Here is a 14,678-nt window from a genome sequence, read left to right as displayed (position 1 = left end):
TCGGGGGATAGAAACGCTAATTGGCTAATCCGGCTAATTCCCTGTCACGGAGCCGCAGGCCAGGGCCCCACTCTGCCTCCAGGGCCGGTCCCGGGGCCCCAACACCTCCTAGACTGAGCTCCGTGCGCCAGCCTCCTGCCCAGCCGCCGTTCCCGATCAGGGGTGTCTCGTGCTGCAGTTCACCCACCCAGCTGACCTGGCCCCCATTTCCCGGCTCACGCTCTCAGTCAGGCCGGCAGCAAGCGGCTAGCACGTCCCGCGCCCCGTGCCGCTCCGTCCTGTGGTCTCCAGCCGGGGTGGTGCCCAGCTTCCCTGCGGAGAGGCAGGGAATACTTTGCCCTCTGGGGCATGGGGCGCTAGGCGTTAATGTCCGGGCCCACTGAGTTGATCCTTTTAATGACCCGTTCGGCCCACCCGGTGGGAGCAGAGGCCACGTGGACACTGCCACTGGTGTGAGTGTAACCCGTGTCGCTCCGGGGTGGGGCTATTCCACCACACGCCCCCCCCCCCCCCCCCCCCCCCCCCCCCGAGCGACGTATGTTAGCCCTGTGACGAACTGGCCTGTTCTCACTGTGGTCTGTGAATGCTGACAGGGAAGTGTGGCTGAATAGTCTGCATTGGGGAATGGGAGACAGCCCGAGGGCGCATACCTAAGTGTGTAACACGAGAACCCAGGGAGGGGTTGAAGGCCAGGTGACTCCTTAGCCCGGGAAACTGAACAAAGGCTGTGGGAGGGGTCGCTGAAGCCAGAGTGTGGGAAGCAGGCTGGAGAGATGGCTGGGGGGCAGAGATGGCTCTGACCTCCCAAGGGGGGCTGGGACCCCAAGATGGACCAAACTGAGGGGGTCCCTGTTGTCTGTGCCTGCAAGACCTGTCTTGGACTGTATTCCTGTCATCCAAATAAACCTTCTGCTTTACTGGCTGGCTGAGAGTCATGGTGAATCGCAGGAAGCCGGGGGTGCAGGGCCCCGAGTCCCCCAATACTCCGTGACAAGCCCGACCTGTGCGTTGCACTGTGCTGAGGTGAGAGCGTCTCTCCCGTCGGCCCAGAGCGTCTTGACCACACGCGCTGCAGGGGTAGACGTTCCCTTCATCCTCGTTACCCCACTGGGGAGCCGTGTGGAGTATAGGGGAAACTGAGGCACACAGCGGCAACATAAAATACATTACAAAAAATTCCCACTTGGTCATATTTTCACCCCCCTCCCAGCTGTATGCGTCCCTCCCTCTGAGAGGGGAACAGAGCCCCATAGCACAGGGCGGAGGGCTAGTGGAGTGAAGGGGCTGGGAGCCAGGACTCCTGGGTTCTCTCCCCGGCTCTGGGGGGGGAGTGGGGGCTGGTGGATTAGAGCAATGGGGGCTGGGAGCCAGGACTCCTGGGTTCTCTCCCCGGCTCCGGGCAGCCCTGATACTCCTCTCTCTCTCCCTCCCTCCCGCCCCAGGTGTGCGAGCTTGATATCATCTTCAACTTCGAGAAGGCCTATTTCATTCTGGACGAGTTCCTCATGGGCGGGGAGATCCAAGACACCTCCAAGAAGAGCGTGCTGAAAGCCATCGAGCAGGCTGACCTGCTGCAGGAGGTAGGGAGGGCCGGGGGGGTTGGGCCGCTCAGTGTGTGTGGGGTAACCTGCCAATGCCCCCCCCCCCCCCCCGGCTGGAGCAGAGCCAGGCTGGGTTCATGTCGTGCTGTCACAGCCGCTGGCCACGGGGCTGGGTGTGGCCTGCTCCTGCATGCATCCAAAGACAGGACCACCCCCCAGCTGGGCATGAACCCCTGGGGTGCCACCTCGCTCCCAGGGCTGGGGATCAGAGCCCAGCAGCCCTCAATGTTGTCCCCTGTGCACTGCTCCCACCACCACATCCCTTCACACCCCCCCGCACACAGCAGCGGCTGGGGCGAGGGGGCTGGGATCCTGTCTCCAGCCCTGGCTGTGTCGCAGCATGGGGGGATGCGGGGGAGCGGGCCCCCCGCCCTCACTGCAGGTGCTGTCTCATTGCCTAGGCTGTGGTGCAGGGGGATGAGTCACCGGGCTCTGCGGCTCTCTCCTGTGCTCAGCGTGGGCGACCGGGCTGCCGGCAGAAAGCAGCCACTTCTCGCTCGCAAACTCCAGCTAGCGCCCCGCCCAGCGCCCGAGGGGTTAACGCCCGTCCCGGGTCCCTCGCCCGTCCCTGAGGGGCGCTGTGGGGCTGGCATGGCGGGGTTAGTGCCAGGCCGGGGTGGTAACTCAATCCAGCCCATCTCTGGCACCCTGGGGGTTAATGCAGGGGGTGGCGGGAGACATGCCCAGGGTCCCAGCCATCCTGGGGTGCACTAGACTGCACGGGGGTGGCAGTGCTAGGCAGGCCTAGCTCAGAGGCAGAGGCTAGGCCTGGGCTGGGGGGACAGACCGGCGAGGCTGAGACCAGCCCGGTTATAGGGAGGAGGGGGAAAGTGAGTGCTCAGAGCGCCCCACTCTGCCTGCAACAAGGGTCCCTCTGTCCCTGAATCCCAGCCCTCCTGCCACGGGGCTCTAACCCGCTCCCCATGTGGGGGGGAGGACGGAGGGACTCTGTCTCTCCCCTGCTGACGTCCCCCTCCCTCCCCCCTTATCTCTGTGCTGCAGGAGGATGAGTCACCCCGCAGCGTGCTGGAGGAGATGGGGCTGGCGTAGCGACCCGTTCGCCGGGCCTCCCCCCACTCGCCATCCGTCCCCAGCCGCGTCGGACACCGCGGGCGCCACGTCCCCTGCGTCCTCGTCCCGTGGAGCAGCAGCCGGACGTGGGACCAATTCGCCCTGGAGCCGACGGGGGGGGTGAGCCCCATGAACTGTGTGTAAATATATAGATATACACCCCTTGGGGAGCCCACGGGACCCTGCCAGAGCCCCCCACCCCCGGCGTTCTCCTTCCTGCCGATGGCCACTAAGAGCGGGGAGCATGGGGAGAGGGGCCGGCTGGGCGGGGGGACTGTGCGGAGAGATCCCCCTGCACAGTGATCCTGCCGCCAGCCGGAGCGATCGCCACACCACAGCTGGGTACTGCCGGGCAGGGGGCTACAGCCAATCCCAGGGTCCCATTTTCCCCGGCACCTCCGTGGGCGGGGCACTCAGGGCGTGGGGAGTGCGTGTGCCCCCCCCCTTGGGGAACCGGGGTCCCCCCTTTGGAATAAAGTGTGTGTGGAGAACTCGGCCGTGTGGAGTGAGTTAATGTGCGGGGGGGGAAGGGAGAGGGGTACTGGCTAACCCCGATGGGTGCGTCCACACCCGCCTCCCTCCCCCGGTCTGCTGTGCGCAATGAGTTTTATATGGCTCCGCAGCCGGGGTCGGTCTCGAGGGTCTGTCCCCACCCCGTGCCTACCCCAACCAACGCCCCAGCTGCTGGGGCCGCCTGCACCCGCTCCCTGGGATGCCAGCACAGCAGCTGGGTGGGCAGGCTGGCACTGAGACCTAGGACAGTTCTCCCGTTCCCGGGGTTGCTGCCTGGAGCTCAGGTCAGGCCCGAATTCTGCCAGTCTGGATCATTCTCCCCGCAGTGAAATCGTTGCTGTTTAACTCGGCTCCTCTCCCAGCAGCGGCGCGCAGCGCTCTCCGGCATCCCTGGCGTCAGCCCCAACTCTCCTGCTGTGCGAACGCAGCCCCCGAGAGCCAGCCCAGCCACGGCGGAGCTCGAGGTGAAAGATCCGGGCCTGGGTCTGGAACTCAGGGCCCCTGCTCTGACATAGTCCCTCTGCATGGCCTTAAGAACAGCCAGACTGGGTCAGCCCAACCGTCCATCTAGCCCAGTGTCCTGTCTGCCGACAGTGGCCAATGCCAGGTGCCCCAGAGGGAATGAACAGAACAGGGAATCGTCAAGTGACCCATCCCCTGTCATCCACTCCCAGCTTCTGGCAAACAGAGGCTAGGGACACCATCCCTGCCCATCCTGCTAATAGCCATTGATGGACCTATCTTCCGTGAACTTCTCTAGTTCTTCTTTGAACCATGTTATAGTCTTGGCCTTCGCAACATCCTCTGGCGAGGAGTTGCACAGGTTAACAGTGCGTTGTGTGAAGAAATACTTCCTTCTGTTTGTTTTAAACCCGCTGCCTATTCATTTCATTGGGTGACCCCTGGTTCTTGTGTTATGAGAAGGAGTAAATAACACTTCCTTATTTACTTTCTTCATACCCGTCATGATTATATAGACCTCAATCATAACCCCCCCTTAGTCGTCTCTTTTCCAAGCTGAACAGTCCCAGTCTGTTTAACTTCTCCTCATATGGAAGCCATTCCAGACCCCTCATCATTTTTGTTGCCCTTTTCTGTATCTTTTCCAAGTCCAATAGATCTTTTTTGAGATGGGGCGACCACATCTGCACGCAGTATTCAAGATGTGGGGGTACCATGGATTTATAGAGAGGCAACATGATATTTTCTGTCTGATTCGCTGTCCCTTTCTTAATGATTCCCAACATTCTGTTCACTTTTCCGGCTGCCGCTGCACATTGAGTGGATGTTTTCACCTTGGATGAGTCACTGCATCTCTCCAGCCTCGGTTTCCCTATGTGTGAATAGGGAGACTTTGTCTATTTACATGGTCAACGTTGTGGGGCATTCACTTTGTCTGTGCAGTGCCAGGCGCAAGGAGGGAGAACCCCGATTTTGGTCAGGAGAATCTGTGCGGTGCCCAGAACAAGGGGGGGACCCCAATTTTGGTCGGGGAATCTATGCGGTGCCCAGAACAGGGGGGGACCCCGATTTCGGTCGAGGAATCTATGCGGTGCCCAGAACAAGGGGGGACCCCGATTTCGGTCGGGGGGATCTGTGCGGTGCCCAGAACAAGGGGGGATCCCGATTTCGGTCAGAGTGAGTCTGACAAGTATCTGGCACAACAGGGGCCCCGATCTCGGTTGGGGAGGGTCTTAGCGGCAGCTGGCACAAGGCGCGTTTCTGGGTGATGAGCCAAGTTAATGCCTCTAGCCACTACCATGATACATGTAATAGCTTACTAGGTATCCATACGGCCATCCGTCCTGTAGACCCCAGACCAGGGAATCTCAGGCTGGTTAGGCCAGTTGCTTTGAGGGCCTGCGGGGTCCCCGCACTCGACTGAGGTCTGTGAGCCCTCGGCAGTAACGCCAATCCCAGGCAGTGGAGACAAGGCTAAGGGCAGTGTGGGTCGGTTGGTGGGGGGCTCATGCACAGTGGGGTGAAGATGGTACCACTCCCTAGGTAGATGGTAAGGTGGCAGTCTCTCGAGCACAGGGTGCTGGCGGCTGCACTGTGGGGGAGACTGGCCTGGAGGGGCAATCGGCTCCGCACCAGTAAGATAAAAGGAAGGTGAGCCCATTGGTTTCACCCAGTACGTGGGTGCGGTGGGATCCAGGCTGGATGGGCTCATTGGTCTGACCTGAGGTTCATAGAATATCAGGGCTGGGGGGTGTGACGAAGTGGGACTGTTCTTAATGTTTCCTCTGAATACTGTGTGGGTGCCTCAGTTTCCCCTATGCAGTTCTTAAGTCTCTAGGTGGCGGGGAAAGGCCAGTGTGCATAAATCACTGACACTCTGTCTCCCTGGCAACAAATGGCCGGGCCCCTTCCCCCCCTGCAAGGAAATAGCTAAAGGTGAACAAAGAGATCAGGTGACCTCCCAGAGAAGGAGGGGGTTGGAGAGTTGGAGCTACCTGGGGACTAGGAGTGAGGGCAGATGTGGGTGTCTGGCTCTCTGAACCCCAGAATGGACCCGGTGGAGGGGTCCCATTTGCTGGACCTACAAGCTCTGTTTTAGACCGTGTTCCTGTCATCTAATAAACCTCTGGGTTACTGGCTGGCTGAGAGTCACGTCTGACTGCGAAGTGGGGGGTGCAGAACACTTTGGCTTCCCCAGGACCCCGCCGGGGCGGACTCGCTGTGGGAAGCGCACGGAGGGGCATATGCTGAATGCTCCCAGGAGAGACCCAGGAGGTGAAGCCGTGTGAGCTTCATGCCCTGAAGACGGTCTGCTCCGAGGGAAAGGAGGCTCCCCAAAGTCTTGACTGGCTTTGTGGGGAGCAGTTCCAGAGCATCGCCTGGGGACTCCATGACAGAAGGGACCTCAGGAGGTATCTAGTCCAACCCCCTGCTCAAAGCAGGACCAATCCCCAGACAGATTTTTACCCCAGGTCCCTAAATGGCCCCCTCAAGGATTGAACTCCCAACCCTGGGTTTAGCAGGCCAATGCTCAAACCACTGAACTATCCCTCCCCCCCTCCCCCAAAAAAATAAGGAGACCAAGGCACCACTGGGAGCTGAACCTAGGATCTCCTGTTTACCAGACAGGTGCTCTAGCCAGCCAGGTTATGGGTGGATGTAGTGGGATCTGGGCTAGATACGCCCATTGGTCTGACTCGAGGTTGTGGGTGGGTACGGTGGGATCTGGACTAGATAGACCCGTTGGTCTGACCTGAGGGGTGGGATCCGGGCTAGATGCGCCCACTGGTCTGACCTGAGGTTGTGGGTGGGTGGGTGCAGTGGGATCCGGGCTAGATACGCCCTTGCTATGATTTGAAGGGTGGGTGGGGGCGGTGGGATCCAGGCTAGACGCGCCCTTCGTATGATCTGAAGGGTTGGTGGGGGCAGTGGGATCTGGGCTGGATACGCCCATTGGTCTGACCTGAGGGGTGGGTGGGGGTGGTGGGATCTGGGCTAGATGCGCCCTTGGTTTGATATGATGCGGGGTTGCCAGTCTGGGTGGCCCCATTGGCCTGGGGGGAGGCAGGTTCTGAGCCAGACAGGCCCACTGGCGTAAGATCTCCGTAGCGTCTCCTCGGGGACCCCAGTGCCAGCTGTAAATAATGAGAGTAACTCGTAATAAAATAGTTGCTTTTATTTCTTAGCAAAACTAGTAATTCCACATGCTATTTACAACAGGCCAAACGTGTTTTATTAAGTACAACACAGAGGTCAGGACATCGAAACAAACGGCACAGGACTGGGAACCGGACGCCACAAAGCCAAGAATCTCACACACTCGGAAACTGGATGCGGGTGAAAATAAACGCCCTTAGTACAACGCCCATCCCCGACCCGCGCACTCCCCCACTGTCAACGTTAGCCTCTTCGTGGGTTAGAACTGATCGGTTGCTTGACTGGAAATGCTGGTAGTGTTCGGATGGTGGTGAATTCACAGCAAGACACAGCACGCGGCATGCCTGGCCGGGGGGGGGGGGGGCATGTTTTTGGGGTGCGTAACACTGGCAAAGTCACAATATTTAACCTCGAGCTTCGGTGTCGGTTGATGGAAGAAACAACCCGGTGGAAAGATAGCTTGATAAGGCAGTTTGGTATGGAATATCTCACTCTGTTCTCCCCTCATTCCTTCTCCTGAGGACGGACGCCGTGCAAAGCTTAATTCTGGGACAACCGGAAGGATCAGTGTGGGATTGCAGAAGAGAAAACGTGTGTTGGTGACGTAGATCTGGGCATGTAAATGTGCTACTGTGGAGCTCTTAATGTTGAAGGGTTCTGGCATTTTAACAACGGGGAGAACCTCACCTGGGCTCAGTTGACAGCCCCTATTTGCCACCCTTCTCCCGAAGTCAGAGTCTGTCCCCCTCTTTCGAAAAGAGACTAGCTCAACCACCAGCTACGGGCTGGATGGCTGTGCTCCGCCTGAGTTATGTAAGAGCTCAGACGGGATGGGCAGGATGGCTTTGTAGCGCCTGTAAATGTTAGGAGCGGCACCCCTGAAGTCAAGTCGCCAGTTCCTTAAAGTTAACTGAACGGTGCCGATTTTACCCCCCCGCGGGGCTGTGTTTTCCCCGAGTCGATACCCCGCCCCCCTGCCGCCACCTCGGGACTAGCTCTGGCTTTCTCCTCCCACGCAGAATGGCCAGAAGTTCATGTTGAAACAAACCCTCTCCATTTTTTCACATCCAAATATCGCGCTTCCCTTCACTGCGTTTGTGTTTTGAAAAGTGTACAGAAAGGAGGAGAGGGGGAAGTTGCTGAGATGAGAAGGAAAAACACACTGAAGCCGAGACGGTAATTTTGGAGCCAATTGGGGCTTTGCTCTGTTTTCAGTGACCCGGTCTAGATTTTTTTTCGGCCTCCCTCGCTGGCTGCTGTTTAGCATTGTAAGAGTGGCCTCCGCTTGCCCTTCCGGCTGGGGTTCGGGGACATGTCCACACTAGCAGGGCTGGGGCCACTGGCTGTGGAGAATTCTGACGCACCTGAGAGCTGACGACACGCGGGGGTCTTGTCCCTGGGGGCTCAGAGAAGAGAGGCGGGATCAGGATCGGGTTCTCCATGGGCTGGCACCTCCTGTCATCTGCACAGAGCGTCTCCTCGAAAGGAGGGGGGAGGCATGTTCCCAATGGCCGGATGGGGCTGCATCTTCCACAACCCCCCGGTTCCTTCAAGCGCGGTGGGCCTGGTGGGACCCAGGGATCCTAAAGTCAGGGGGGGGGCATCGCGGGCATGGGGAGGGACGGGGTTTGTTCTCCTGACTCATGCACAACCTGAAATGCTTGGGACACTCAGAATGATCACGCTTCTCCATGGGGAGATGGGGAAGGGGGGTGATTCACTGGAACGCCTGGGCATGGTCCATCAGCACCTGCTCGATGTAGTTCTCCATCTCGTCGTCTTGGGCCCGGCCGGCGGCGGCGGCCTCGTCCCTGGGTGCCAGAGAGCCCGGCAGGTGGCGGCTGTGGGGGTAGGATGGCGGCGGCGGTAGCTGGAACGCCCTGGGCTGGATGTAGTTGGAGAAGTCGTTCTGCTTGGCCAGGTATCTCTTGGGGGCCAGGTAGTCGTCCCCGTGCAGCACCTCATTCCAGTCCCGCTCGTCCGGCTTGGGGCGGCGCCAGGGGGCGGCAGGATAGTAGGGCCGGGCCGGGGCGTAGGGGAGTGGCTTGGCTGGGTGCTTGGGCGCCACCGGCGCCGCCGCCGCCTTCTTCTTCTTCTCCACATCGTTGATGATGTCGATGACGTCCTCGGCTGGCAGGTGCAGCTTAGTGGAGAGCTCGATCAGCTGGTCGATGGTGTTGGGGTCGATGACGTCGTCGTCGTCCTCCTCCTCGTCGGAGCGCTTGTCCTCCGCCACGTTGCCTTCCTCGTCCTCGAAGAGCAAGGGGCTGCCCTTGGCCCTGCCGCCCCGGAACCTGCCCTCCTCTTCCTCCTCCTCCTCCTCCTCGTGGGCGTCGGCCCCCTGCTCGCCCTCGTCCTCCCGGCCCTTCAGCAGGTACTGCAGCAGCAGGTCGGAGGCCATGTCGGCCAGCCGCTCCTCCTCGGCGGCCGCCTTGCGGGCCTCCTCGGCCTGCCGCCGGCTCTCGGCCAGCTCCTCGTAGCGCCGCTGCAGGAGCTGGTGCTCCAGCTGCTGCTGCTGCCTCAGTTTCCTAGCGCCGGCCCAGGGCTCGGCTGGTGGGGCCCGGCGCTTGGTGCCGGCCCGCAGCCGCTCATACTCCTCCAGCTCCTTCAGCACCGCGTTGTGGCCGGCGTCCCCCTGGGCGCGTTCCCGCTTGGCCGCAGGGCCGAGTGGCTGTAGCTCGCGCAGCAGGGCCTGCAGGCTCTCCAGCTCCTGGGAGCTGCTGTCTCTGCCTTCCTCCTCCTCCTCTTCCTCCAGCTGCTGCTCCCGGACCCGGCCCGCCCCCAGGCTGGTGCTCCGGCTCTGGCTCTGTACCCGCTCCTCATCCGGGGCCCGGCGCTTGTCCGGAGAGTTGTGGCCCCCGTTGCCCAGGGCTTGGAGCAGCACGGCGGCCAAGGCCTTGGGGTCCACGTCTCGGAAGAGCTCGTCGTCGTCTTCCTCCTCCTGGGCGTCCCCGCCTTCCCGGCTGGGTGCGGGCAGGGCTCTCGTCCGGACCTCCTTGGTGGGGGGCGCAGGGCTGGGCTGGCGGGACTCCTCGGGGTGGGCGTCCTCCCCCAGGGGCAGGGGGGCAGCATGCAGGCAGCACTGCGTCAGGAGGCTGATGGAGAGGAGCAGGGCAGCTCCGCGGAGAGGGGCGTGTGAGCCCAGCATGGTGCTTCTGTAGGGGAGACAGAGGACAGCCAGAGTCAGTCCCCCGCTGGCCCAGAGCCATGCCCCCCAGCCCCAGCTGGAGGGGGGACAGGACTCCCGACACCCCAAAGGGAGAGCCCCAGGGATTCACCCCGGCCGGAGGAGCGCCCAGCGATCTCCCCCCGCCCACTGGCCCTGTTTTCCCTGCAAAGAAAAGGGCGTGGCCTTTCCCCGGATCGCACTGGTGCCGTGTCTTCCCTGCTCACGTAACCCGGGTTGGGAACCCCCGCCCCCCACCACCCGGTTCGTTGACAGTGGAGACGCGCTCCCCCCTGGAGCCTCTTGCACGGGGGCAGGCCCACAGTCACGCCCCGTCGTTCCTGTTCCACGCTCACCGACTTTGGCAGATGCAGTCGCGAGGACATGTTCGTGGACACGCACAAGACCCTGGCAGTTGCACGCCCAACGCTGTCACCGGGAGCTGGCGCACGTGCACGCACACATGCAATAGCCCACACTCACACAATTACACGCCCAGCACCTCTCATGGGGGGGGCACGTGCGCACACACGCAATAGCCCACGCTCACACAATTACACTCCCAGCACCTCTCATGGGGGGGCACGTGCGCACACACGCAATAACCCCTGCTCACACAATTACACACCCAGCACCTCTCATGGGGGGGCACGTGCGCACACACGCAATAGCCCACGCTCACACAATTACACCCAGCACCTGTCACGGGGGGGCACGTGCGCACACACACAATAGCCCACGCTCACACAATTACACACCCAGCACCTCTCATGGGGGGCACGTGCACACACACTCAATAGCTCACACAATTACACGCCCAGCACCTCTCATGTGTGGGGGGGTGCGCACAAACGCAATAGCTCACACAATTACACACCCAGCACCTCTCACGAGGGGGAGCATGTGCACACACAATAGCCCATGTTCACACAATTACACTCCCAGCACCTCTCATGGGGGGGCACGTGCGCACACACGCAATAACCCCTGCTCACACAATTACACACCCAGCACCTCTCATGGGGGGGCACGTGCGCACACACGCAATAACCCCTGCTCACACAATTACACGCCCAGCACCTCTCATGGGGGGGCACGTGCACACACACTCAATAGCCCACGCTCACACAATTACACCCAGCACCTGTCACGGGGGGGCACGTGCGCACACACACAATAGCCCACGCTCACACAATTACACACCCAGCACCTCTCACGGGGGGCACGTGCACACACACTCAATAGCTCACACAATTACACGCCCAGCACCTCTCATGTGTGGGGGGGTGCGCACAAACACAATAGCTCACACAATTACACGCCCAGCACCTCTCACGAGGGGGAGCATGTGCACACACAATAGCCCATGTTCACACAATTACACGCCCAGCACCTCTCATAGGGGGGGGCGTGTGCGCACAAACGCAATAGCTCACACAATTACACGCCCAGCACCTCTCACAGGGGGCACATGCACACATACGCAGTAGTCCACGCTTACACAATTACACACCCAGCACATCTCACGGGGGGGCACATGCACACACACGCAGTAGCCCACACTCACACAATTACATGCCGAGCACCTCTCACGAGGGGGCACTCGCACACATGCAATCCCTACGCTCACACAATTACACGCCCAGCGCCTCTCACGAGGGGGCACTCGCACACATGCAGTCGCCCACGTTCACACAATTACACGCCTATATTTTCACCTCCATCCCTCCACTCAGCCTGCAGGATTTCCCGTCCCTGCTCCCTCCCTGCCCCCCACTCCCGCTAATGTGTATTGCAACCAGCGGCTGCCAGCCTGCGGCTCGCCCCGCCCTAGCAGGGATGGGGAAGGACGGGGGGCGGGTCTGCGGAGGGGAAATAGGGAAAGGGGGCTAGGGGTGGGGCTGCAGACGGGACGTGGGGTAGGGGGTGTGGAGGGGGGGCTAGAGGCGAGGGTGCAGTGGGGTGGGTGGCAGAGGGGAGAAGGGCTAGGGGAAGGGGGGCTAAGGGCGGGTGTGCAGAGGGGAGATAGGGGAGGCGGTATGGGGGTGTGGAGGGGGGCTAGAGGCGAGGATGCAGTGGGGAGGGGAATTGGGAGTGCACAGAAGAGGTGGGAGGGGGTTGGGGGTGCGAAGGGGAGGGGAGGGGGCTAAGGACGGGGGTGCAGAAATAGGAGGGGTTTGGGGGTGCAGAGGGGAGGTGGGTGCAGGGGAAAGGGGATATCGGGGGTGGTGGAAGACTTGAGGGGGAGCGGCTGCCTCTGCTCTCTCCCCACGGGAAGGGGGAACCCCCGGTCTCTCTGTCCTCCCTGCCTCCTGCCCGCTTCCCTTCCCCCCACCCTCCCGCCCCCGCATGCGGGTTTGCTGGGAGAACCGCTTCCCGGCACGAGGGCATCCCCGCCCTGGCTACCTACAACCGCATCTCCTCCACCGCATTCCCCCAGCGGGATACCCCTTTCCAGCGCCCCTCTATATCAGAGGGCCCCCCCAATTCCCGCAGCGGGTACCCCTTCCCAGCGCCCCTCTATCAGAGCCCCCCCAATTCCTCCAGCGGGTACGCCTTCCCAGCGCCCCTCTATATCAGAGCCCCCCCAATTTCCCCAGCGGGTACATCTTCCCAGCGCCCCTCTATATCAGAGTCCCCCAATTCCCCCAGCGGGTACGCCTTCCCAGAGCCCCTGTAACAGGGACCCCCCAATTCCCCCAGTTGATACCCCTTCCCAGCGCCCTGTAACAGGGACACCCACACGCATTCCTCCAGCGGGGTTCCCCTTCCCAGCGCCCCTTCCCGGGGTTCCGCCCCACACATGCAGCAAAGGGGGGATCCCTATTGACCCCCCCCTATAGGCGGGACCCTCCCCACGCCCGAGTGGTGGTGGTGGCGGGGCTGTTTACCGGCCGTGCGGCGGGGTGGTGTCCGTCCCCCTCCCCAGAGCTGGCCGCGATCTGCCTTCAGCACCCTGGACAGGCGCCGCGCGCCGCCTTTATAGACAGGCGCGAGCCCACGTGGGGAGGGAGGGGGCGCCATTGACGTCAATGGTCCATTCATAAAATCCGACCGGGATTGGAGGAAGGGGGAGGGGGAGTCTCACGCATGCGCGGAGTTACGGAGGGTTCGCTGCCTCGGAATGAATGAATGAATGAAAGGCAGCGGGGAGGGGTCAATGGGGGAGCGATGAACGAAAGGATGAATGGGGAGGAGGGAGGCAATGAGCCATGGAGATAATGTATCTCCCCCCCAGGGGAGAGCGGGGGGGGGGCTGGTTAGTGGGACCCCCCCGCATGAATTCTAGGGCCGCCTTCGTGCCAGGGGTGCGGCGCAGCTGCTGCAGTGTGTGTGTGTGTACGTATTGTGTTATGTGTGATTTTGTGTTTTGTGTAGGAATGTGTTTGTGCTGGGTGGGATTGTGTGTGTGTGTAGGAATCTGCTGGTGCTGGATGGGATTGTGTGTGTGGGTGGGGTGCATATGTCTTTGTGTGTACGTGTAAAAATATGTGTTTGTGCTGTGTGAGCTGCTGTGTGTGCTGAATGGGAGTGTGACTGTATTTGTGTGAGTGTGTCTGCTGAGAATGTGTGCTGGGTGGGATTGTGTGTGTGTAGCAATCTGTGTTTGTGCTGGAGTGGGATTGTGTGTGTGTGTGTTGTGTGTGTAGGAATGTGTTTGTGCTGGGTGGGATTGTGTGTGTTGTGTGTGTAGGAATGTGTTTGTGCTTGGTGGGATTGTGTGTGTGTGCTGTGTCTCCATGTGCTAGGGTGGGATTGTATGTGCGGGTAGGCATGCTGTGTGTGTGTGTGTGTGCAGGGGTGTGTAGCTGTGTGATCGGTCGGGTTGTGTTGCTGCTCATGTATGAATGTGTGTGTGTGTGTGATGAGATGTGTGTCCCTGTATTGGGTCTGGCTGGCTGGAGGGGAGAGGGACACTGCAGCTGTCCCCCTGCATCTTTGTGTGAGAGCAGCACGGGTGTGTCTTTGTCTTTGGGCCTGTGGCGTTGTGGGGCTGCCTTTGTCCGCGTGTGTCTGGGCACAGGGGGATTGTCATGTTCCCCCCCCCCCCCATCGGTTACCACACACATCCCTGGCTGTCTATCCCCATGCACACATACGTCTATCCATCCCCATCCACATCATTCATCTATCTATCGATGGATCGATCAATAGATCAATCGATCTATCTATCCCCAGACACCCCCTCTATCTATCTATCCCCCTACACACCATCTATCTATTTATCTATCTATCCCATCCACCCCCTCTATCTATCTATCTATCTATCTATCTATCTATCTATCCCATCCACCCCTTCTATCTATCTATCTATCCCCATCCACCCCCTCTATCTATCCCCCCCACACCATCCATCTGTCTATTTATCCATCCCCATGCACCCCCTCTATCTATCTATCTATCTATCTATCTATCTATCTATCTATCCCCATCCACCCCATCTATCTATCTATCTATCTATCTATCTATCTATCTATCTATCATGAGATGACAGCTCCCTGTTCTTTGGCTATAACCCCCCCACCCCCTTCCCGAGGGAGGGGGGAGGGATTTTTCCAGGGCATTTTCAGGCGGGGAGGGGGGCAGGCAGGATGAGTCACTAATTCCAGCAGCGCCCCCCCTCCCGCCAGGTTTATTGCTATTAGAAGGCAAAGAGAGGTGCAAACAGGCTCAGAGCTGGGGGGAGGGGTCCCTGCACAGGCAGCTCA

General features: G+C 60.5%; 1 protein-coding gene and 1 long non-coding RNA gene across 2 annotated transcripts; one reads left to right on the top strand and one right to left on the bottom strand.

The window, feature by feature from the left end:
- The first annotated feature begins 539 nt into the window (after positions 1 to 539).
- On the top strand, positions 540 to 3,163 carry LOC128823443 (uncharacterized). Its single transcript, XR_008441739.1, has 3 exons — positions 540 to 1,023; positions 1,443 to 1,580; positions 2,604 to 3,163. It is a non-coding gene; the product is annotated as an uncharacterized LOC128823443 (long non-coding RNA).
- A 3,644-nt stretch (positions 3,164 to 6,807) lies between these two features.
- Positions 6,808 to 12,930, bottom strand: VGF (VGF nerve growth factor inducible). Its single transcript, XM_054005448.1, has 2 exons — positions 12,861 to 12,930; positions 6,808 to 9,958 (listed from the first exon to the last, which is right to left on the bottom strand). The coding sequence occupies exon 2, from the start codon at positions 9,949 to 9,951 to the stop codon at positions 8,521 to 8,523; it is 1,431 nt and encodes a 476-aa protein (XP_053861423.1). The 5' UTR covers positions 9,952 to 9,958; positions 12,861 to 12,930; the 3' UTR covers positions 6,808 to 8,520.
- Positions 12,931 to 14,678: the final 1,748 nt, after the last annotated feature.

This window comes from Malaclemys terrapin, chromosome 15 (assembly GCF_027887155.1).
Source record: "Malaclemys terrapin pileata isolate rMalTer1 chromosome 15, rMalTer1.hap1, whole genome shotgun sequence".
Lineage (NCBI taxonomy): Eukaryota > Metazoa > Chordata > Testudines > Emydidae > Malaclemys > Malaclemys terrapin.
The sequence above is the reverse complement of the archived record's forward strand: the minus strand, read 5'-3'. Positions and strand labels throughout refer to the sequence as shown.